This window comes from Equus quagga, chromosome 10 (genome assembly GCF_021613505.1).
Source record: "Equus quagga isolate Etosha38 chromosome 10, UCLA_HA_Equagga_1.0, whole genome shotgun sequence".
NCBI classification, from domain to species: domain Eukaryota; kingdom Metazoa; phylum Chordata; class Mammalia; order Perissodactyla; family Equidae; genus Equus; species Equus quagga.
Window position 1 is genome coordinate 83,107,756 of NC_060276.1, and position 16,177 is coordinate 83,123,932.

At 51.6% G+C, this 16,177-nt stretch overlaps 1 protein-coding gene across 2 annotated transcripts; it reads right to left on the reverse strand.

Moving 5' to 3' along the window:
• Positions 1–350: 350 nt before the first annotated feature.
• Positions 351–15,487, reverse strand: PPP1R3F (protein phosphatase 1 regulatory subunit 3F). 2 transcript variants are annotated; one of them, XM_046674181.1, is made up of 4 exons: positions 14,476–15,487; positions 5,021–5,076; positions 4,715–4,794; positions 351–2,115 (listed from the first exon to the last, which is right to left on the reverse strand). In XM_046674181.1, the coding sequence occupies exons 1-4, from the start codon at positions 15,465–15,467 to the stop codon at positions 832–834; spliced, it is 2,412 nt and encodes an 803-aa protein (XP_046530137.1). In that variant the 5' UTR covers positions 15,468–15,487; the 3' UTR covers positions 351–831. The 2 variants fall into 2 exon arrangements, with proteins under 2 accessions (XP_046530137.1, XP_046530136.1); XM_046674180.1 differs by having other exon boundaries at positions 4,715–4,797.
• Between the last annotated feature and the right edge of the window lie 690 nt (positions 15,488–16,177).

The following is a 16,177-nucleotide window of genomic DNA, read 5'->3' on the forward strand; positions in this document are numbered from 1 at the left end:
TCTCAGTAACCTCAAAACCTTGTGGCTGATTCACAACCTATATGCCCACATCCACAGCTGACCACATCCACCGCTGCAGCCACGTGTGTAACACCAAACCCTCATGTGGCCACCACTCTTCCTCCCTCCCTGGAAGAATAGGGAAAAGACCAAAGGGCCTTCCACTCAAAGACCACTTGACCACATGGATTAAGACCATAAGGTGAGGTGACACAGATCCTCAAGGATATATTGAATCAGCAGCAGCAGGCATGACCACATTGCACCCCCCCACTCCCCACCATGGTCCTCCCACAGAATGTGACCACCCTGCACACAGGCCCAAACAGAACACTGCACAGCAAGACACATCATTTTTCATAGAGCTCTATTGTGGCATATAATAATAGGTACTCTATATAAATTAAATTAAAAATAAAGCTCCAGCAGGTTGCACAGGTTGGCTGTTAATAAATATATCTCTGGGTAATTGTGCCCCAAGACCAGCTCACGACCACTCTCCCTCGTCCAGAGAATTATACAAAAATAAATACAGGCTCAGGGGGAGGGGAGGAAGGGAATACATGCCCAATCCCATTCTGAAAGTCCTCACTCACACCATCCACCTATGCCCTGTTCCTCTCCACTGGTATCACCACAGGGAGCCCTGTGCTGACTGCAGAGCTCAGGGACGGGAAGGCCTCTCTCCATTGGAACATTCTCAGAAGCAAAGGACACCTCACTGTACAGGCCACACATCCCCTCTGAACCCTCTGGGGGTGGTGCAGGGGCTGCCCCTCCCCAGACCCCAGAGAGGGGGAAGCCTGTTATTGCTGAGCCCACAAGCAGCTCCTACGAGAACCAGGCCAGAGAGAGGCACAGCGCAAGCACCAGGAGGGACATACCACTGTTCAGAGCCACAGGGACCACCACCAGCCCAGCCAGGACCCCCAGAGTCTGGGTCAAGGGCCCCCGGAGCTGGGGAGGCAATACACACACACATTCTGCAGGGACTGCTAGGGTGGGAGACCCCTTTGGGGGCTCAAGGCTTGGGCCTGAACCCTCTTTATCCTGGGAGCTTAGATGGGGCCTGGCCAGGCTGGAAGGATACATCTCAGTCCCTGAGGGACCAAGGAGGGTGAGATTTTGCCCCCACAGGACTGGAGCAGCTGGCTCCTTGCCCGATACAGGAACCAAACTGTCTGTCCACTTAGTGGTAAACTCTATCTGGGCTTCTGTCCCCTCCAGGGACTCGGTCACCCCAGCTATCACCCTATTCATGTGCAAAGAGTCAGTGTCCTTGCCCATCCCCTTCTCTGGAGCCCTAGTGAACTGACCCTCTGTACCCAGAACCACAGGGCTGTCACATCCCGAGCCCTCTGCCCATGGGAGCCACACATCTCCCACAGAATGAGCCCCAGAGAGGATTTCCGGAGGCGATTCCTTGGGGGTGTCCCCTTCTGGGCTGGAGGGTATATTGGAGAGCCCCTCCTCGCCCTCCCCCTCCTCATCAGGGTCCTCAGTGTCCTTGATGAGCTCCACACCACGCCCCAGCCGGGCATAGTGCAGTGTGATCTCCTCAGCCAGGGCACTGTTCAGGGCCCGCTCAGGGCCAGGCCACTTCAAGATCAGATCTCGGTCCGTGAGTATGCCCAGCGGATGGCTGGGGGACAGCCCCCCATCTGTGAGGCCCTCCCCGCCACCTCCTGCCCCACCTGCAGCCACGGCAGCCCGCAGGCGGCTCAGATGGGAAAGGTAGAGCTGCTCTAGCTCCTGGTCAATGGTGTCCTCACCAAGCAGCTCCTCCAACCCACTCATGACCTCCAGACCCCCGAGGGGCTCATCCATAATAGTACCCCCCATGGAGTACTTCCGGCCCCCTCCATTCTCGCTTGATACTTCCCATGTGGCCTCCACCTGTTGCTGGCTGGGTTCCAGGAAAGGCCCAGCTGCCCCCTCACTTGCATCGGGCCCTGAGGCCTGGTCCCTGGGGGAGCCACCCAGGCCACAGAGAGAGGAGGAGGAAGGAATCCTGATGATCGGTGCCTGGGGAATCTCTGTGAAAGCCACAGGTGGACTGCTTCTGGGGATGTCACCTTCCTCTGGGGGTTTGCCAGTCACTGTAACTTCAGAAACCTGGAGCCATTGGAGGTGGGGGGGGGGGGGGGGACGCAGGAGGGGAGAGAAAGGAAAGGGAATGAAGTAGAGGAAGAGATGGGACAAGCAGAGACAGTAAGAACTAGTGACAGCCCACATTCAGCCCCACAGGTGTTTCCAGATAAATACTCCTTAAAGAGCCCTCTATAATTCTCTAAACTCCAAAGACTATGTTGTCTATATTAAAATAACAAAATTAGATGGAGTAAAATTGGGCTTCCTGCAGATCATGAAGCGGAGGAACTCAGTGGGCACCAAGATCTGGTGAATAGCTGTCAGTAAATACTGTTGGCTGACCTCCGAAACACATCCAGAATATCCATATGAATTCATGCATTCTTCTCTTTTTAAAAAATTTATTTCCTGGCTCTTTTGGCAAGGCCTAGAAACAATGACCAATCTAGCAGCAACAAACACACCTAGCACCCAGATCTTGGTTTCTAAATACCATTCTCCAGTAAAAGGAACCAGGGCTCCTTGAATAAATGGCTGTTTCCAGGTTTGGGGCAGGGAAAGTACAGGATGAGTCTGGGACATACTGTCATACCAGAATGTGAGGAAGGGCTGAAAGAATGATGGGTATGTGTCAAAAGGACTCAAGCCAATCTAAGTAAGCTCCCAACGGCCAGAGATAGTTCTACTTAAGCAGCAAAATAAATAAGTGCAACGGATGGAAACTCAACAAAAATGTTTAAAATTCTCGAGTTAATAATGATATACCAAAACCAAAACTCCTTTAATTGGTCACCTTTGGAAAAGCACATTACTTCTGAAAACTGGTAAACAGAAGGGAAAAATTAAGCATTTATACAGCTTTTTCTATACAAACTATATACCCTCAAGGTATATACCTTCAAGGTAGCCAGACAGTTGATGTGAGAAAGTTGTTCTTTAGAGAAGAATTCCAGCTAATAAATGAAGTGGGAATAAGAGAATTAAATAGAACAACTCTATTTAAGTTAATTTAATAAATAATAGATTATATTTAACAAATTAATAAAATTAATAGTTTAATAAATTAAATCAATTAAATTTAATAGATCAAATTAATTAAATAGAATTAATAAATTAATAAAAATAGAGTAAGAAATGTGTTTCCACGTGGATGCAAACAGCCAAATCCAGACTGTGGGAAACTCTACAGGGCAAACAAGTTTTCTTCAACAAATTGCAAGAAAAGTGGAGGAGATTTAAAAATCTAAAAAGACCCATCGACCAAATGCAAAGTGTGGATCTTGTTTGGATCCTAAAATGTTCATGAGATAAGGAAATGTGATCACTGACCAAATACTAAGATAGTAAGGAATTATTGTTAATTTTCTGAGGAGTGATGATGGCACCGTGGCTTTTTTAGAGTGCTTAATTTTCTGAGATACAAACTCAAGTATTTATGGATGGAATAGTGTCTGGATTTTTTCCAAAACAATTCCATAGGGAATGGGAGGGGAGGGAGCGGGGGTGTAGAAAAAGTAGGAATGGACATGTGTTGAAATTTGTTTTGAAGCTGGGTGATGGGTATATGGGGGTTCATTATACTAGTCTCTTTACTTTCATACATGTTTGAAAATCTTTGTAATAAAAAGTTAAAACACACACACACACACATTAACATACATCTCCAGAATCTCTCTATCTCCCTGCCAGCCTCGGCATCGCTGTCCCGGAACACTGCAGTAGCCTCCTCCTCACGGTCCCCCTGCTTCCACCCTCACCCCTACAGCCTATTTTCCTCCCAGCAGTCAGAGGGAACCTGTTAAATCGTATTCAGATCACAGCCCTCCTCTGCTCACGACCCCGACCCTCCCGTGGCTCCCCTCTCACACAGAGTAAAAGCCAGAGCCCTCTCCATGGTCCAGGAGGCCCTACACAATGTGTCCCCACCTCCTCTCCCATCTCACCTCCTCCTGCTCCCCCTCACCTTCTGCTCCTTACTGTTCCTCACACACATTAGTCATGGCCCCACCTCGAGGACTTTGCAGTTGCCTGGGATGTTCTTCCTAGTTGTCCATGTGGCTCACTCTTAACTTCCTTCAGATCTCTGCTCAGATCTCACTTACCACTAAGGTCTTCCCTGGCCGCTCGATCTAAAGTTGCAAATGCCCCCTGCACTTCTCTCTCTTTCTCTCTCTCTCTCTCTCTCACACACATACACACACACACACACATACACACACACACAGACTCTCTCTCTCTCTCCCTCCCTCCCCCATCCCTTTATTTTTTTTTCTTGGCATTCACCATCATCTAACATACCATATATTTTAACTATTATTTTGTTTTATTATATCTCACTCCACTGAAAAGTACATAAGCCCCATGAAGACAGGGTTTTTGGTCACTAACGTATTCCCAGCATCTACAATAGTGCTTGGCACAGAGCAAGCACTCAATAAATATTTGCTAAGTTAGCAAATGACATTTCTATAAGCCCAAGTGAGTAACTGCATTCTACACCTCCACCATCAGGTTCTGATTTGGGGGACTTCCCTCCAAACTAGGGTGGACTAAGAGAAAGTTACGCCCCACCGCCCAGCCTCCCATTGGGCTGTGCATCCAGAGCCTGCCAGGGCCTGCTTACCTGAAGTGTCATCTGGGGCCACGGACGGAGAGGGGTGGGGGCCACCAGGGGACCCACTGACTCCTGGACATCAGGACGTTCTGCTGGAGAGAAGAGAAGGGCAGCGTTGGGGCAAGGCAGGTATACAAGCAGGCCTGGTTTGGTTAAGAAAATCTGTTCTTCTAGCCAATTGGCAGTTTTGCCTCTGAAGCTTTTTGTGACAGTCTAAGGCAGAGGGTGCCTCTTAATTTATACAGAAAGGAAAAGGGGAGGAAGAAAGAAATGGTAAATACGAGCTAAAACTCCGGCAGGCTGCCAATTGCTTACCCACAGCAGGGGTATTATCATCCATGCTCTTCATCCTTAGTTCTTCCTCGTTAGGCCTGTGGGGCAGAGGAGAGAATGCATGGAGCTGACGCCCCAGAGGCCAGTTCTGCCAGCCACCGGCACCTTCTGAGCCTCTGTGGTGGCCCACCCTCACCTGACAGCGCTGTTTTCTCTTCTGCTGCCTCTTTCGATGCCCTGATTTTAAAAGTCCTACACATTCATTGTAGAAAATTCACAAAATACAAGACAGCATAAAGAAGCAGGAAAAAGTCACACATTAGCCAGAAGCAACCACCATTACCACTCTGGAAAATTTCATTCCAGACATTCTATGAAATTATTCAGATTCTGCAGACATAATTTCACAGCTGGCTTTGTCCATTTAACAGTAAGAAGCATCATTATATACCTTTGTAAACATTTGAAATGGCTGCTTACTACTCATATGGACTCACCATAATGTATGTGGCCATTCCCTTCCTACTGAGCAGCTAGGTGGTTTCCTTCATTTTGCTCTCACAAAGCAGACTTCAGGGTACACCATTGGGCATAGCTTCATGAACATGTTGGATCATTTCTTTAAGGTAAACTCCTGTCTGTGGAGGAACCCGTCTTTCCCAAGAAACGGCAGGTGAGGACTGTGGGGCATAGGAAGCAGCAAAAGGGAGGAAGGAAGCAACTGGAGAATGGGAAGGTCAGCCGAAAAAGGAAGTAACCCAGGGTCACAGAGGCCTGGGTCCCTCTGCCAGCCCTCTGCCCATCACCACATCAGCCTGGCAGGCCACTTAACCTCCGTGAGCCTCAGCCTCCTCACCTTAAAATGGAGCACAGGGGAGTCAAGAGAAATGAGGACATCAAGCCAGATACCAGGGCCTGGCACAGAGCAAGGGCTGAATCAATCATAGGTATTTATTGTCTTGTTCCTGCTTCACCAGGCACGTCAGACCCCAAGGTCTGAGTGGCATATGCCAAGTGTATTTCAGCCAGTCCCTGCCAGGGGTGGGGTCGTGGGGATCATGGAGAAATCACTGTTGTCATTCTCACAAATGAGTAGCAAATGTTTACAGATTAAGGCAAATGAGAGAAGCATTAACTAAAACATGTTCAGAGACCTGAGAGGAGCTGAGGCAACTTCTCAGACCTTTTTCTTCCTAAGAGGTAATGTGATGATGTTGACATTTCTGGAAATGGTTGCAACTTTTTGGAAACACATCATCAATTACCTTCACAGAAACAGAGTATCACTAGCTGACCCACATATAGTACACCGGTCTAAGCGCTCCACATACATTAATTCACTCGTCACAACAACCCTGTGAGATAGGGCCTTGCAATCCCCTGAAGTGGGCAGTATTATTATCCTCCTCTTACAGATGATGAAATGGAAGCCAAGTAAACGGCTCAATGTCAAGCAGCGAGGATCACAACCCAGGGCTTCCAGCTCAACATTTGTGTTCCTAACCAACGAACTGCTGTTTCTTGGATGCGGGAGAACAGGGTCTTACCCCAAACCGATCTCCAATCCTTTCCAGAAGTGGATAGAGGGAGGCAGCAAGAACAGACAAGATCCCTCCTTCCTCCTTCCTTCAGGCTTTTCTTTGGACCTGCCTCTTGCCCACATATTCATCCCTAGTTTCCCTGCTTTCACGGGACATGCGGCTAGGAGACCACCAGACACAGAAGTGGCTGCAAGAACTGCTTTTTATCACCCCCTCAGGGAGGAAGCTTGAACTATGTACATGAATCTACAGTCTGGAAGCTCCGGAAGGGAGCATCTGTCTTTCTCCATGGACTAGGGCTCATGCGTCCCAGCAGAGGCATTTGAATCAGAATACTGCGGCGCGTGAAGCGGGTGACTCAGGGTGCCCAGCCATCAACTCCTGTGCATCATGGATAAGAGAGGGGGATTCAGAGCAAACCAGCTTGGTCCTGCACTGGTCCCCTAGTAGGTCTAATCCAGGTCTTTGGATTTGTGGCCCAACATGATTTCTGCTGACTTCTTTTGCTGGTGCAGTCCGTCATTAAAGAAACCGTCATCTTCCTAGGATCTTCTCCAGCAAGCGTCTTCAAGAAGACCCACAAACAGACAGAAAGGCAGCCCTCCCTCTCAGGAGCAGGACTAGGCAAGCCATTCCCTGCCATCTAGCCAAGTGCTGACAGGCATGACAATCAGGCTTCTAAAAGCCAGGCGAGAGTCCTAGATGTATGGAAGAGAGGAGGGAGGAACTCAGGACGCAGCCAACCAGCAGGAAAAGAACTCCACAGTCCAGTTTGAAGGAAGAAGAGAGAGAAGAAAAACAAATACAGAACAAATCCCTCAGCCCCCAGAGCATCTTGTCCACAGCCAAGGAGGGTAAGAAGAGGCAGAACATGCAAAAATCGGGGCAGGCAATTCAGCCAATCCCAAGATCCACGAAGTCAGCAGAAGCTCACAGGTCACTCTCCCTCCATCCGAAGTCAGAGACAAAAGCAGGAGGCACAAGCATTTATTGTTCACCCTTCCTGCATGGGCCCTTGTCATTGACACACCAAGTCATTTGAAAACCTTCACACCTATCCTTCAAAACAGCACCCTTTCCTTTTTACAAATGCAGAAACTGAGGCTCAAGGAACCGTGTCTCTACGCCCACTAATTACACACCACACTGATAACATGCAAAGAGGCCTCCATTTTGAAGACAGCATTTGAAACTGTGGGCTTAAAAAAAACCCTAAATATCCTTGAACTGTCTTTCACAGTAAACATTCGGGGGCAGCTATGACTTTAATCAAAAGGAGGAGAGTGAGAGAAATGGAGTACAATGTATACTGACTCACTGATCAGTAACGGGGAGGAGGGGTTCTTAGAAAAATGGGCAGGGAGGAGATTAAGAACAAAACTGTACCTCCAGGGTGCTTGCTAATTTTCGAGAAGGAAACCTGCTCTTTTGGCACCAGCCCCACAAATGCCACGTGGTGTCTCCTCAAGGGCAGTGGGCAGTAGGGGGCCGGAGCACACAGACCTGGGGACATCTTAGGCACACATCCTTTGGGTGCCAGCAAGAACTAGTCAAGACGGTGCAGCCTAGAAGGGGCCGTTATCAGGCCTGCGTGCCAGTCTCCTGGGCATGAAAATTCTTCCTGCCATCAGGAAACTGAGTGGCCACTAACCTCAAATGGACCCGGGGAGGCCAAGAGGCAAGATTTCAGAAAGAGGTGCCGTTGGCCCCAGCCTAAGCCAGCAAAGACAGAACAAAAATGTGAATTGCCACAGTGAGAGTGAGCAAGCAGGGGAGGGCTGACAACCCCACGAAGAGCAAAGCAGGCTTTCAGAGCAGTCACGTCACTGCCATCACCACTGCCGCCACCCGAGTCCTCTGCGAGCACCCCCAACGCTCGTGTTTTCAAAGAACTCGGCCAACCCAAAGTGGGTCACACGCTGAAACCCCAAGGGAAACTCAGCAGACCCCGGCTCCCGTGCAGTCAACCTGAAGATAATGCTGACTTTCCGGGGGGACAGGTGGCTTCAGAAACCTGCCCCGCGATACCTGGAATCCCGGTTACCCTGAGCCATCTGCTTTCCGAAAACAGGGTTTGAAGGCGGCTGTGAAAGCCACCAAGTTATGTGGGCCATCGCTCTGCTTCCCCGAGCTACAGTCTGGGTCAGTGCCAACTCTAGGACTTACGGACCACCCAGCGGGGTGCGGGGAGGAGAGCAGTGCCTTGTGCTATGAGCTCCTTTTACAGCAGTGGCTTCATTCATGTGGCCATGAAACACAGTAAGAAACACATTTTACATCATAACCGAGCACACCCATACATGTGTAAATATATACATAGATATAACTGAAAAACAGTCGTTCTTTGCATGAAACACCACTTACCTTTACTACACATTGTCATGCACTCTATTTTCTACGCTGTTTCTTTTTTTCAATGTTTGCTGGAATCCAGTAAATTGATTTCACATCTCGTAAAGGGTCAAGGACAAGTAATTATGAATAACCCTGGCTCTGCCACCTATCAGCTGTGTGACCTGGAGCAAGTTACTTCATCTCTCTATGCCTCAGTTTCCTCATCTGCGAAGAGGGTATAATAGTAATACCTACCTCAGCAAGCTGTTGAACAGACTGAGGAAACATCGGGAAACCGCCCGTAAAGTGCTTAACAAACAGTAATCCCTTCCAAATTCCCACGGAGGGAAGTGAGGCTCTGAAAAGGAAAGCAACTTGCCCAGTACTGCCCGGCTGGTAAGGCCTGTCACCCAGCCTGGTACAGCAGTTGAAAACTGGGGCACTAGAGGAGGACCGTCCCAGCTCTGCCACTTTTGGAGTGTGTGGCCTCAGGCCCACATCCTTAACCAAGATGTGCTGCCAGTTTTCTGTGGAATAAAAGAGGATCATTTTCACACGAAATCCTCACTCTCCAGACAACTAAGATGACCTGTGGCCCATCCTGTTTTGACTTTGATTGTTCTGGTTTCCCCTAAGGCTGCCAAGTCAGAGAGCAAGGTGGGTCTCCATCCATTCAGCTACAAGTGAACCTAAAAATCATTGAGGCCTTCCTGTGCATCAGCCCAGGGACAGACCCTGGAGACACAATAGTGAGCAAACCCGACCAGGAAGCTTACAATTTAGTGTGGAGGAAGACATAAAAAAAATACTCACAGTCATTCTTTCAACAAACATTTATTGACCACCAGTTAAGTGCCGGGCACATGGCAGGCCCTGTGGGAACACAGCAGTGAACAAAGGCAGACCACGTCCCTACCCCTCACGGAGCTTACAGTCTAGCAGGGCAGAGAGGGTCATCCAATAATCCCCTAAAGAAGGTCTAACGACAAGCTGAGGTCAGTGCCTTCAGAAAAGGCAAGATGCTCCACAACAAAGGGCCCTGGCCCACACGACAGGGTCAAGGAAAATGAGCAAAGGAGGGGAAGGGGAGTGGGAGGCTGCTCAGAACACCATGGGGCATGATGGATTCAACCTTGAATGAGGGGAGCTGGAGGCATCTTTGGGACATCAGCCAAGTGGAGACAGCGAGTTTGGCTATATGAGGCTGAAGGAGAAAGCAAGGAGAAAGCGAAGGGCCAGAGAGTTCAAAGTAAAGCAGCAGAGCATGGTTCCAAGGCAAGAGAAGAAAGTGTTTTAAGTAAGAGAGTTCAATCACTTCAAGAAGTACACCAAAAACCGCCTATGGACTCTGGCAGATGCGGGGGCTGAAGCAAGTGGAGAAGGCAAGCGTAAGCAACTCTTTAGAGGGGGTTGGCAATGAAGCAGAGGAGAGTGATGAGGTGCCGGCCAGGAGCAGCAGGGGCAGAGGTGGGGTCAAAGGACAACTTTTGAAGACAGTAGAGACGCTGGCATGTATAAGGGCCAATAGAGGATCAGGTGAGGAGGGCAGTGAAAAACTGCCAGGAGAGAAAGGGTAATTGATTATGTCAGCTTCTGGAGCAAGGGGCAGAAAATGGAACCCAGAGCACAGTGGGGGAGCTGGCCTGAGGGAGGAGAGGGGCCCGCTCCTCCCCTATACCACAAGGGAGGGGAGTCATTTTGCAGGCTTGAGGCTGCAAGTTGTGGGGAGTTACATTCTCATGTCTTCTGTTTGGTTTTTTGAAGCAGGAAGCAAAGTCTGAAGGTAAGAACATTCCAAAGAGTCACATGAGGGAAGAGACAAGAGTGGATCAGAAAAATGTCATAGGACTGCCAGGCAGGGTGGAAAACAATCCTGAATTTTTGGGGATGCTCATCTCCTCTGCTAACGGCATTCTCTCACATGCCTGCTTGGCTGACCAGCGCTATGAAAAACTGGAGTTTGAGGAGATTGGGATGGACAGGCTTCCCAGAGGAAGCACTCTTAGAACCGAAGGCTCAAAATGAGGAGACTGCAAGGGGCACAGAACCAACATTCCTGGTGACGGAAACAGCACAGGCAAAGGCCCTGAGGTAGAAAGGGGCAAGACACCTTGGAAAGACCACAGTGATAGGAGCCCAGAAGGCAGAGGACGGCATGAGGGGAGACTAGTCGCCATGGAGGCCAGATTGGGGGAGAGAGCAGGTGATGCTGAAGGCCATGCTGAGGCTTTCTTGGTCTCTATTTTTAAGAGGAATAGGACATCTCATAAGGGTGCTAAGCCAAGGCGGACCAGGAGGGCTCCTCCCCACACTAGCCCTGGAACTTCGGACTCTGAGAGCCTCAGTTTGCTCATCCAGGAAAGGAATAAAAACAGTCTATCTCACAGGAAGCATTGAAAGGATTGGATGAGACTCTGCATGCAAATACTCGGCAAAGTGCCTAGCAAAGAGCAGGGTCTCGGCCAGGTCTCACACAACAAGCCCTCTGTGCCTACCCCTCCCACCCAGCTCCACTACAAGCCCTTTGACATCTTGCACCAGCCTGTATCTTTTTCCCTGTTTGAACCCAGCATTGTGCCCAGCACATAGTTAGGCTCTCAATAAATGCCTGCCGATGGATCATCTCTAAGCCTAAGGGTTATCAAAAGCCTGGTCCAGCAACCCAAGAAGTGCAGCCATTTCGCCTTCTGAGCTGTATCCCAATGGCTGCACCCTTCTCCCACGCCCCCCACCTGATGTGGCTGCACCCGGTGCACAGAGGGCCAACACTTCCTGAACGGGAAGCCCTCTGTGACAGGGCTCCCACAGATTAAGGCTATCCCCTGAGATCCTGCACCATTTCCCAGGAGGGCTGAGTCGCAGGGGGTGGCTGTTCTTCAACAGCGCTCCAAGTCACCAGCAGCACACAGGTTTTAAAACAATAATAAGTTGAATGTACTCGCCAAGAAAGCCACCGACCTACAAAGAAAATCTTATCGCTGATCTTGCAATGAGCACCAACCTCCCCTTTGCAAGAGCTGAGATCAAAAGATAAAGAAGCTATCAAAAAGCCATCTGCCCACTTAAAATAATATCACAAGTCATGTTAGGAACCACAGACCTGGGGCCAGATACCAAAACAATTGTCTGAAAGGGCTGCTTCAATTTCTCCTTAAAACCACCCATGTATTTTAAAAGAAAAACACCCTCTCCACCCACCTTGGCCCATCTGCCATCTTTTGATTTCTGTTCCCTTCCTTTCACACTGTAAAATGACCAAACTCCATTACCCAAACTGTCGCATCTTACAGTCAGGGCTCCCATGACAGCCAGCTGGGATGACGACTTGGGAAAAGTGACAGAAATAAAGGCGATTCTGCGGCACTGGAACAGCTCAATATCTTGATCTGGGTGCTGGTTACACAAAAGCATAGATACGTAAAAATCCATTGAGCCCTCCACTTAAGCTCAGTATACTTTATGTAGGGATAGCTCAATAACGGGTGGGGGGAGGTAAAAGGAAAGCATGACATGCTGGGAAGACCAGGAGCAAAATGCAGAATTTGCCCTGAATCCTATCAGGCCTTCAAGAGGAGCAGTAGTTTTTTTTAAAAAGCCCCTAGCATCTCCTCCCTAGTCCTGTCACTCACTAGCTGAGTGTACTTGAACAAGCTGGCTCACCTCTCTGAGCTACCTCAGGTTCCCCCCCGCTACTAAATGGGCATAATCACAGCACCTACACCACACAGCATGCAGAGCAGGACTCAGGAGAGAACAGACTTGAAGCTCCTAGCATGGAGATCAGTAAATGCTGGCCACCGTTCTCCTTCACAGCCATCACGGTTCAGTTACATTGCCCATCTTTGCTGCGGCCAATCTGGCCACACAGTGACTGTCATTCCCCTTCAGCAGATGAAGAAACTGAGGCAAGGCCACACAGCTGACGAGAGGCAGAGCAGAGTTTGGGAGCGGAATCCAAGGAAGTGTATGTGTGACTTCCTAAGTATAAATACTAGCTAACACCTACGTGGCACTGCTCTGAGCCAGGCTCGGTTCTGAGTGCCTTTACTCGTCTCCCGGGAAGCAGATGCTGTAATTCTGTTTTACGGATGAGGGTACTGAAGCACAGTACAGTTAAATGAGTTGGCCAGGGTCCCAAGGCCAACAGATGGCAGGGCTGGGATTTGAACCCAGGCTCTGATGACAGAATCCACTCTCTTAATGCAATAAGGAGAGCCATGCTGCCTGCCCGCCTTAGACGAAGTCTCAGGTGACTGTAGGGTCCACAGGTCGGTAAGTGGGTGCTTGCTCAGTGACCCAGGCACATCTGCCCACCAGGCCCAAGCTAGACCTTTCTGAACCACTCACAGCCTAAGGCCTTGCCAGGAGCACAAATATCTTGCTGCAGCCAGAGGCTTCTGATCAAGCACACACAAGGTCCAAAAAGCATGTTCCCATTCCCAGACCTCCCTGGAGCAGGGAAATGTATGCATCTCCCACACATGCACAGAGAATCTACTCATCCCAGGCTGGACTTAGGTGACCCCAAAAAGAATCAGGCCTAGCTGCTACCCTTGAAGAACTCATAGCTTGATGGAAAAACCCGAGGAGAATCTTGTATCAGGGCCCCCTGGGGGTTAACTGGTTCCTTCTCCCAGGCCCTGAATGGTCACAGGTGCTATGGCAAAAACAAAGGACACGAGCTTCAAGTCCAGGCCCATCTGGTTCTGCCTCTGCCAGAGCCACTGCTTCCCTGTGAGAGCAACTCAGCCCCTCGCCTCTGCAGAAAGCCTCCGACTAGGTTAGAGCATAACAGTAAAGAGAGTGTACAGACTTCAAGGTCAGACGTGGCCAAACTGGAAAAGCCAGGCACCATCACTTCCTCAACCAGTTTCTCCCTCTAGAACCCTCGTTTCCTGCTCTGTCGAGTGAGAATCAGATTCCCTGCCTCCCACCGGCAAGGCCCTTGGTTCACACTGTCACTGCAGTTCTTTCCACTTCAACACAGTGCCCATCAATCACGCCAAGCTCCTTCCCACCTCAGGACCTTTGCACTTGCTGTTCCCTCTGTCTAGAACATCCTTGCTCCAATGTGTGCATAACTGCTCCTCTTTATCATTCAGGACTCAGTTTAAACAGCACCTTCTCAGAAAAGTCCTCCCTCTTCCCTTTTCTACAAACTCTCCCCCCCCATTACTATGCACAACTCTTCTTATCATCATCCAGGATTCACCTCCTCAAAGGCCCTCCCCAAACACCCTGTCTAAAGCAGCTATTCCCTCCCACACTATCGCCTTACTCTATTTTTTTCCCCTCAGCAGCTAAGCTTATGCCTATGTATCTTATCTGCTTTCTGATTGTTTTTCGAATTGTCTCCCATAGAAGCCTGCATGATCCTTGAGGGCAGGGAAGATATCTGTCTTGTTCAGGGCTTTACAGTGGAATTCAATAAATGAATGAATGAAACCCCAGTTATCTAAAACAGAGCCTAGCACATGTTTGGCTTCCATTACTCTTTGACTGACTGACTGCACCCTCCTCCCCGTCGTGGAGAGCAGGCCTGAGGGGTTCCTGAGTCGGGATACTTGTCCTCCATCCTAAACACAGCCCTGTGTTGGCGGAGGTGGCGCTGGCAGACATTACCTGCGCCTCACCGGCTTCATGCAGCTCTTCAGCTGCCTGGCCTCAGCCTCCACGGGACCCTGGCACTCGGGCTGTGGCTCCAGCTGCTGCTGCTGGGGCAGCCCTTCGGCATCAGTGGGTGTGAGAGCGGGTGCAATCCGGAGCAGGACTGTGTAGTTGCGGCCGTGGTTGTTGGCCCAGAAAGTGCCCTCGGGGGTCTCATAGCGCACCACGAAGTCCAGGCGCGCCCCATCGCCCGCGCCCTCAGCAAAGGGCAGCTGGAAGGCAAAGCGGTCGGTGCGGCCGCCGTCGTCGGGCGAGGAGGCGCACGCCTGGCCGGGGCCCAGGCCCAGGCCGGGATCCAGGATGGGGTCTCCTGCTCCTGGTCCTCCCACTCCTGCCCCCGGCGGGCTGCGCGGGACGTAGCGCGCGGGGTGGTCGCAGAAGGAAGCCCAGCCGTCGTGTGAGGCACGCACGTGCACCGCCTTCTCGAAGGAGCGGTTCAGCACGCGCACCAGCCCGCGCAGCACCGGCGGGCGCCCCCCAGGCACCCACACTCCGGCACCCCCGGGGACCGCTCCGGGAGGCGGCAGCAGCGCCTCCAGCTCCACCATGACGCGCCCCAAGCGCTCCAGACGGCCCGGCGCGGGCGGCAGCGAAAATGTGGGCACCAGGTAAAACCCCCCGCCGGCGGGGACGGGGCACAGCGGCGAGGGCTCGGAGTAAGCTTCCTCTTCCTCCTCCCCTTCATCCCCATCCTCGCCATCGTCGTCCTCATCAGCCCCACCGCCGTCGCCATCTTGCCCGGCCGCCGCCGCCATCTTGCCCGCCCCGGGCCCGCCCCACGGCCGGTAGCGGCGCAGCTGCGCCAGCGGCAGCCCCAGGGCCTCGTCGGCGAACAGCACCCTCCGCGGGGCCGCCGCTGCCTCTACAGAGGTGCGGGGCTCGCCCGCGGCCGGCGAGGGGGGCGCGGGATGCCGCAGCGGGGGCTCCGCAGGGGCCGTGCGCGCCATATCGGCGGCAGCGGCGGCGGCGGCGGCACCGACGGCACCGGCGGCGGGACCGGCGGGGGCAGGGCCTGAAGGGGCGGGCAGCCAATAGGAAGGCCAGCGCAGGGGGGGTACGGCTCACGGGGAGCGTAGTCGGTGAGCTGAAGACAGGCATAGCAGAGAGCGAATGGGAAGCCGCGCACGGATGACGTAGGCGGTGCGTCGCGTGCAGGAGAAGCATGCAGCCAATGGGGATGCCCGAGAGTGGGCGGTGTGGGAGGCAGGATGATCGGAGATCAATGGGGAGGCGTGAATGGGGGGTGCTGGTCCGAGATGAAGACACAAGTAGGACAGCTAGTGGGGGAGTGTGAGCGGGAGCGGCGTGTGGGCGGCGGGGAAAATGGACTGGCTACAAGCGATGGGGGTAGCAGGGAGTGAGCAAGTGAAAAGTAGGAGATTTGTAGGTTGCGTAGGTAGCGGGATGGAAGAGACAGCGAACAGCCAATGGGAAGTCACGCGCTGGGTGTATAGAAGAAGGATGACGATAATAGCTGCAGCTAGCCAATGGGGAGCCTTGTGAGCGTGCACTAGCCTTCAAAGGGCGGTGCTAGGGTGGTGCTAGCCAATACGGAGGCTAGAAGAAGCCCAAGAGGCGGTGTGTGAGCGGCCTCGGAGACGGGACTGGAGAGGCAGAGCCAATGGGGGTGTGCGATGAAGACGGGAGCGAGGAAGAG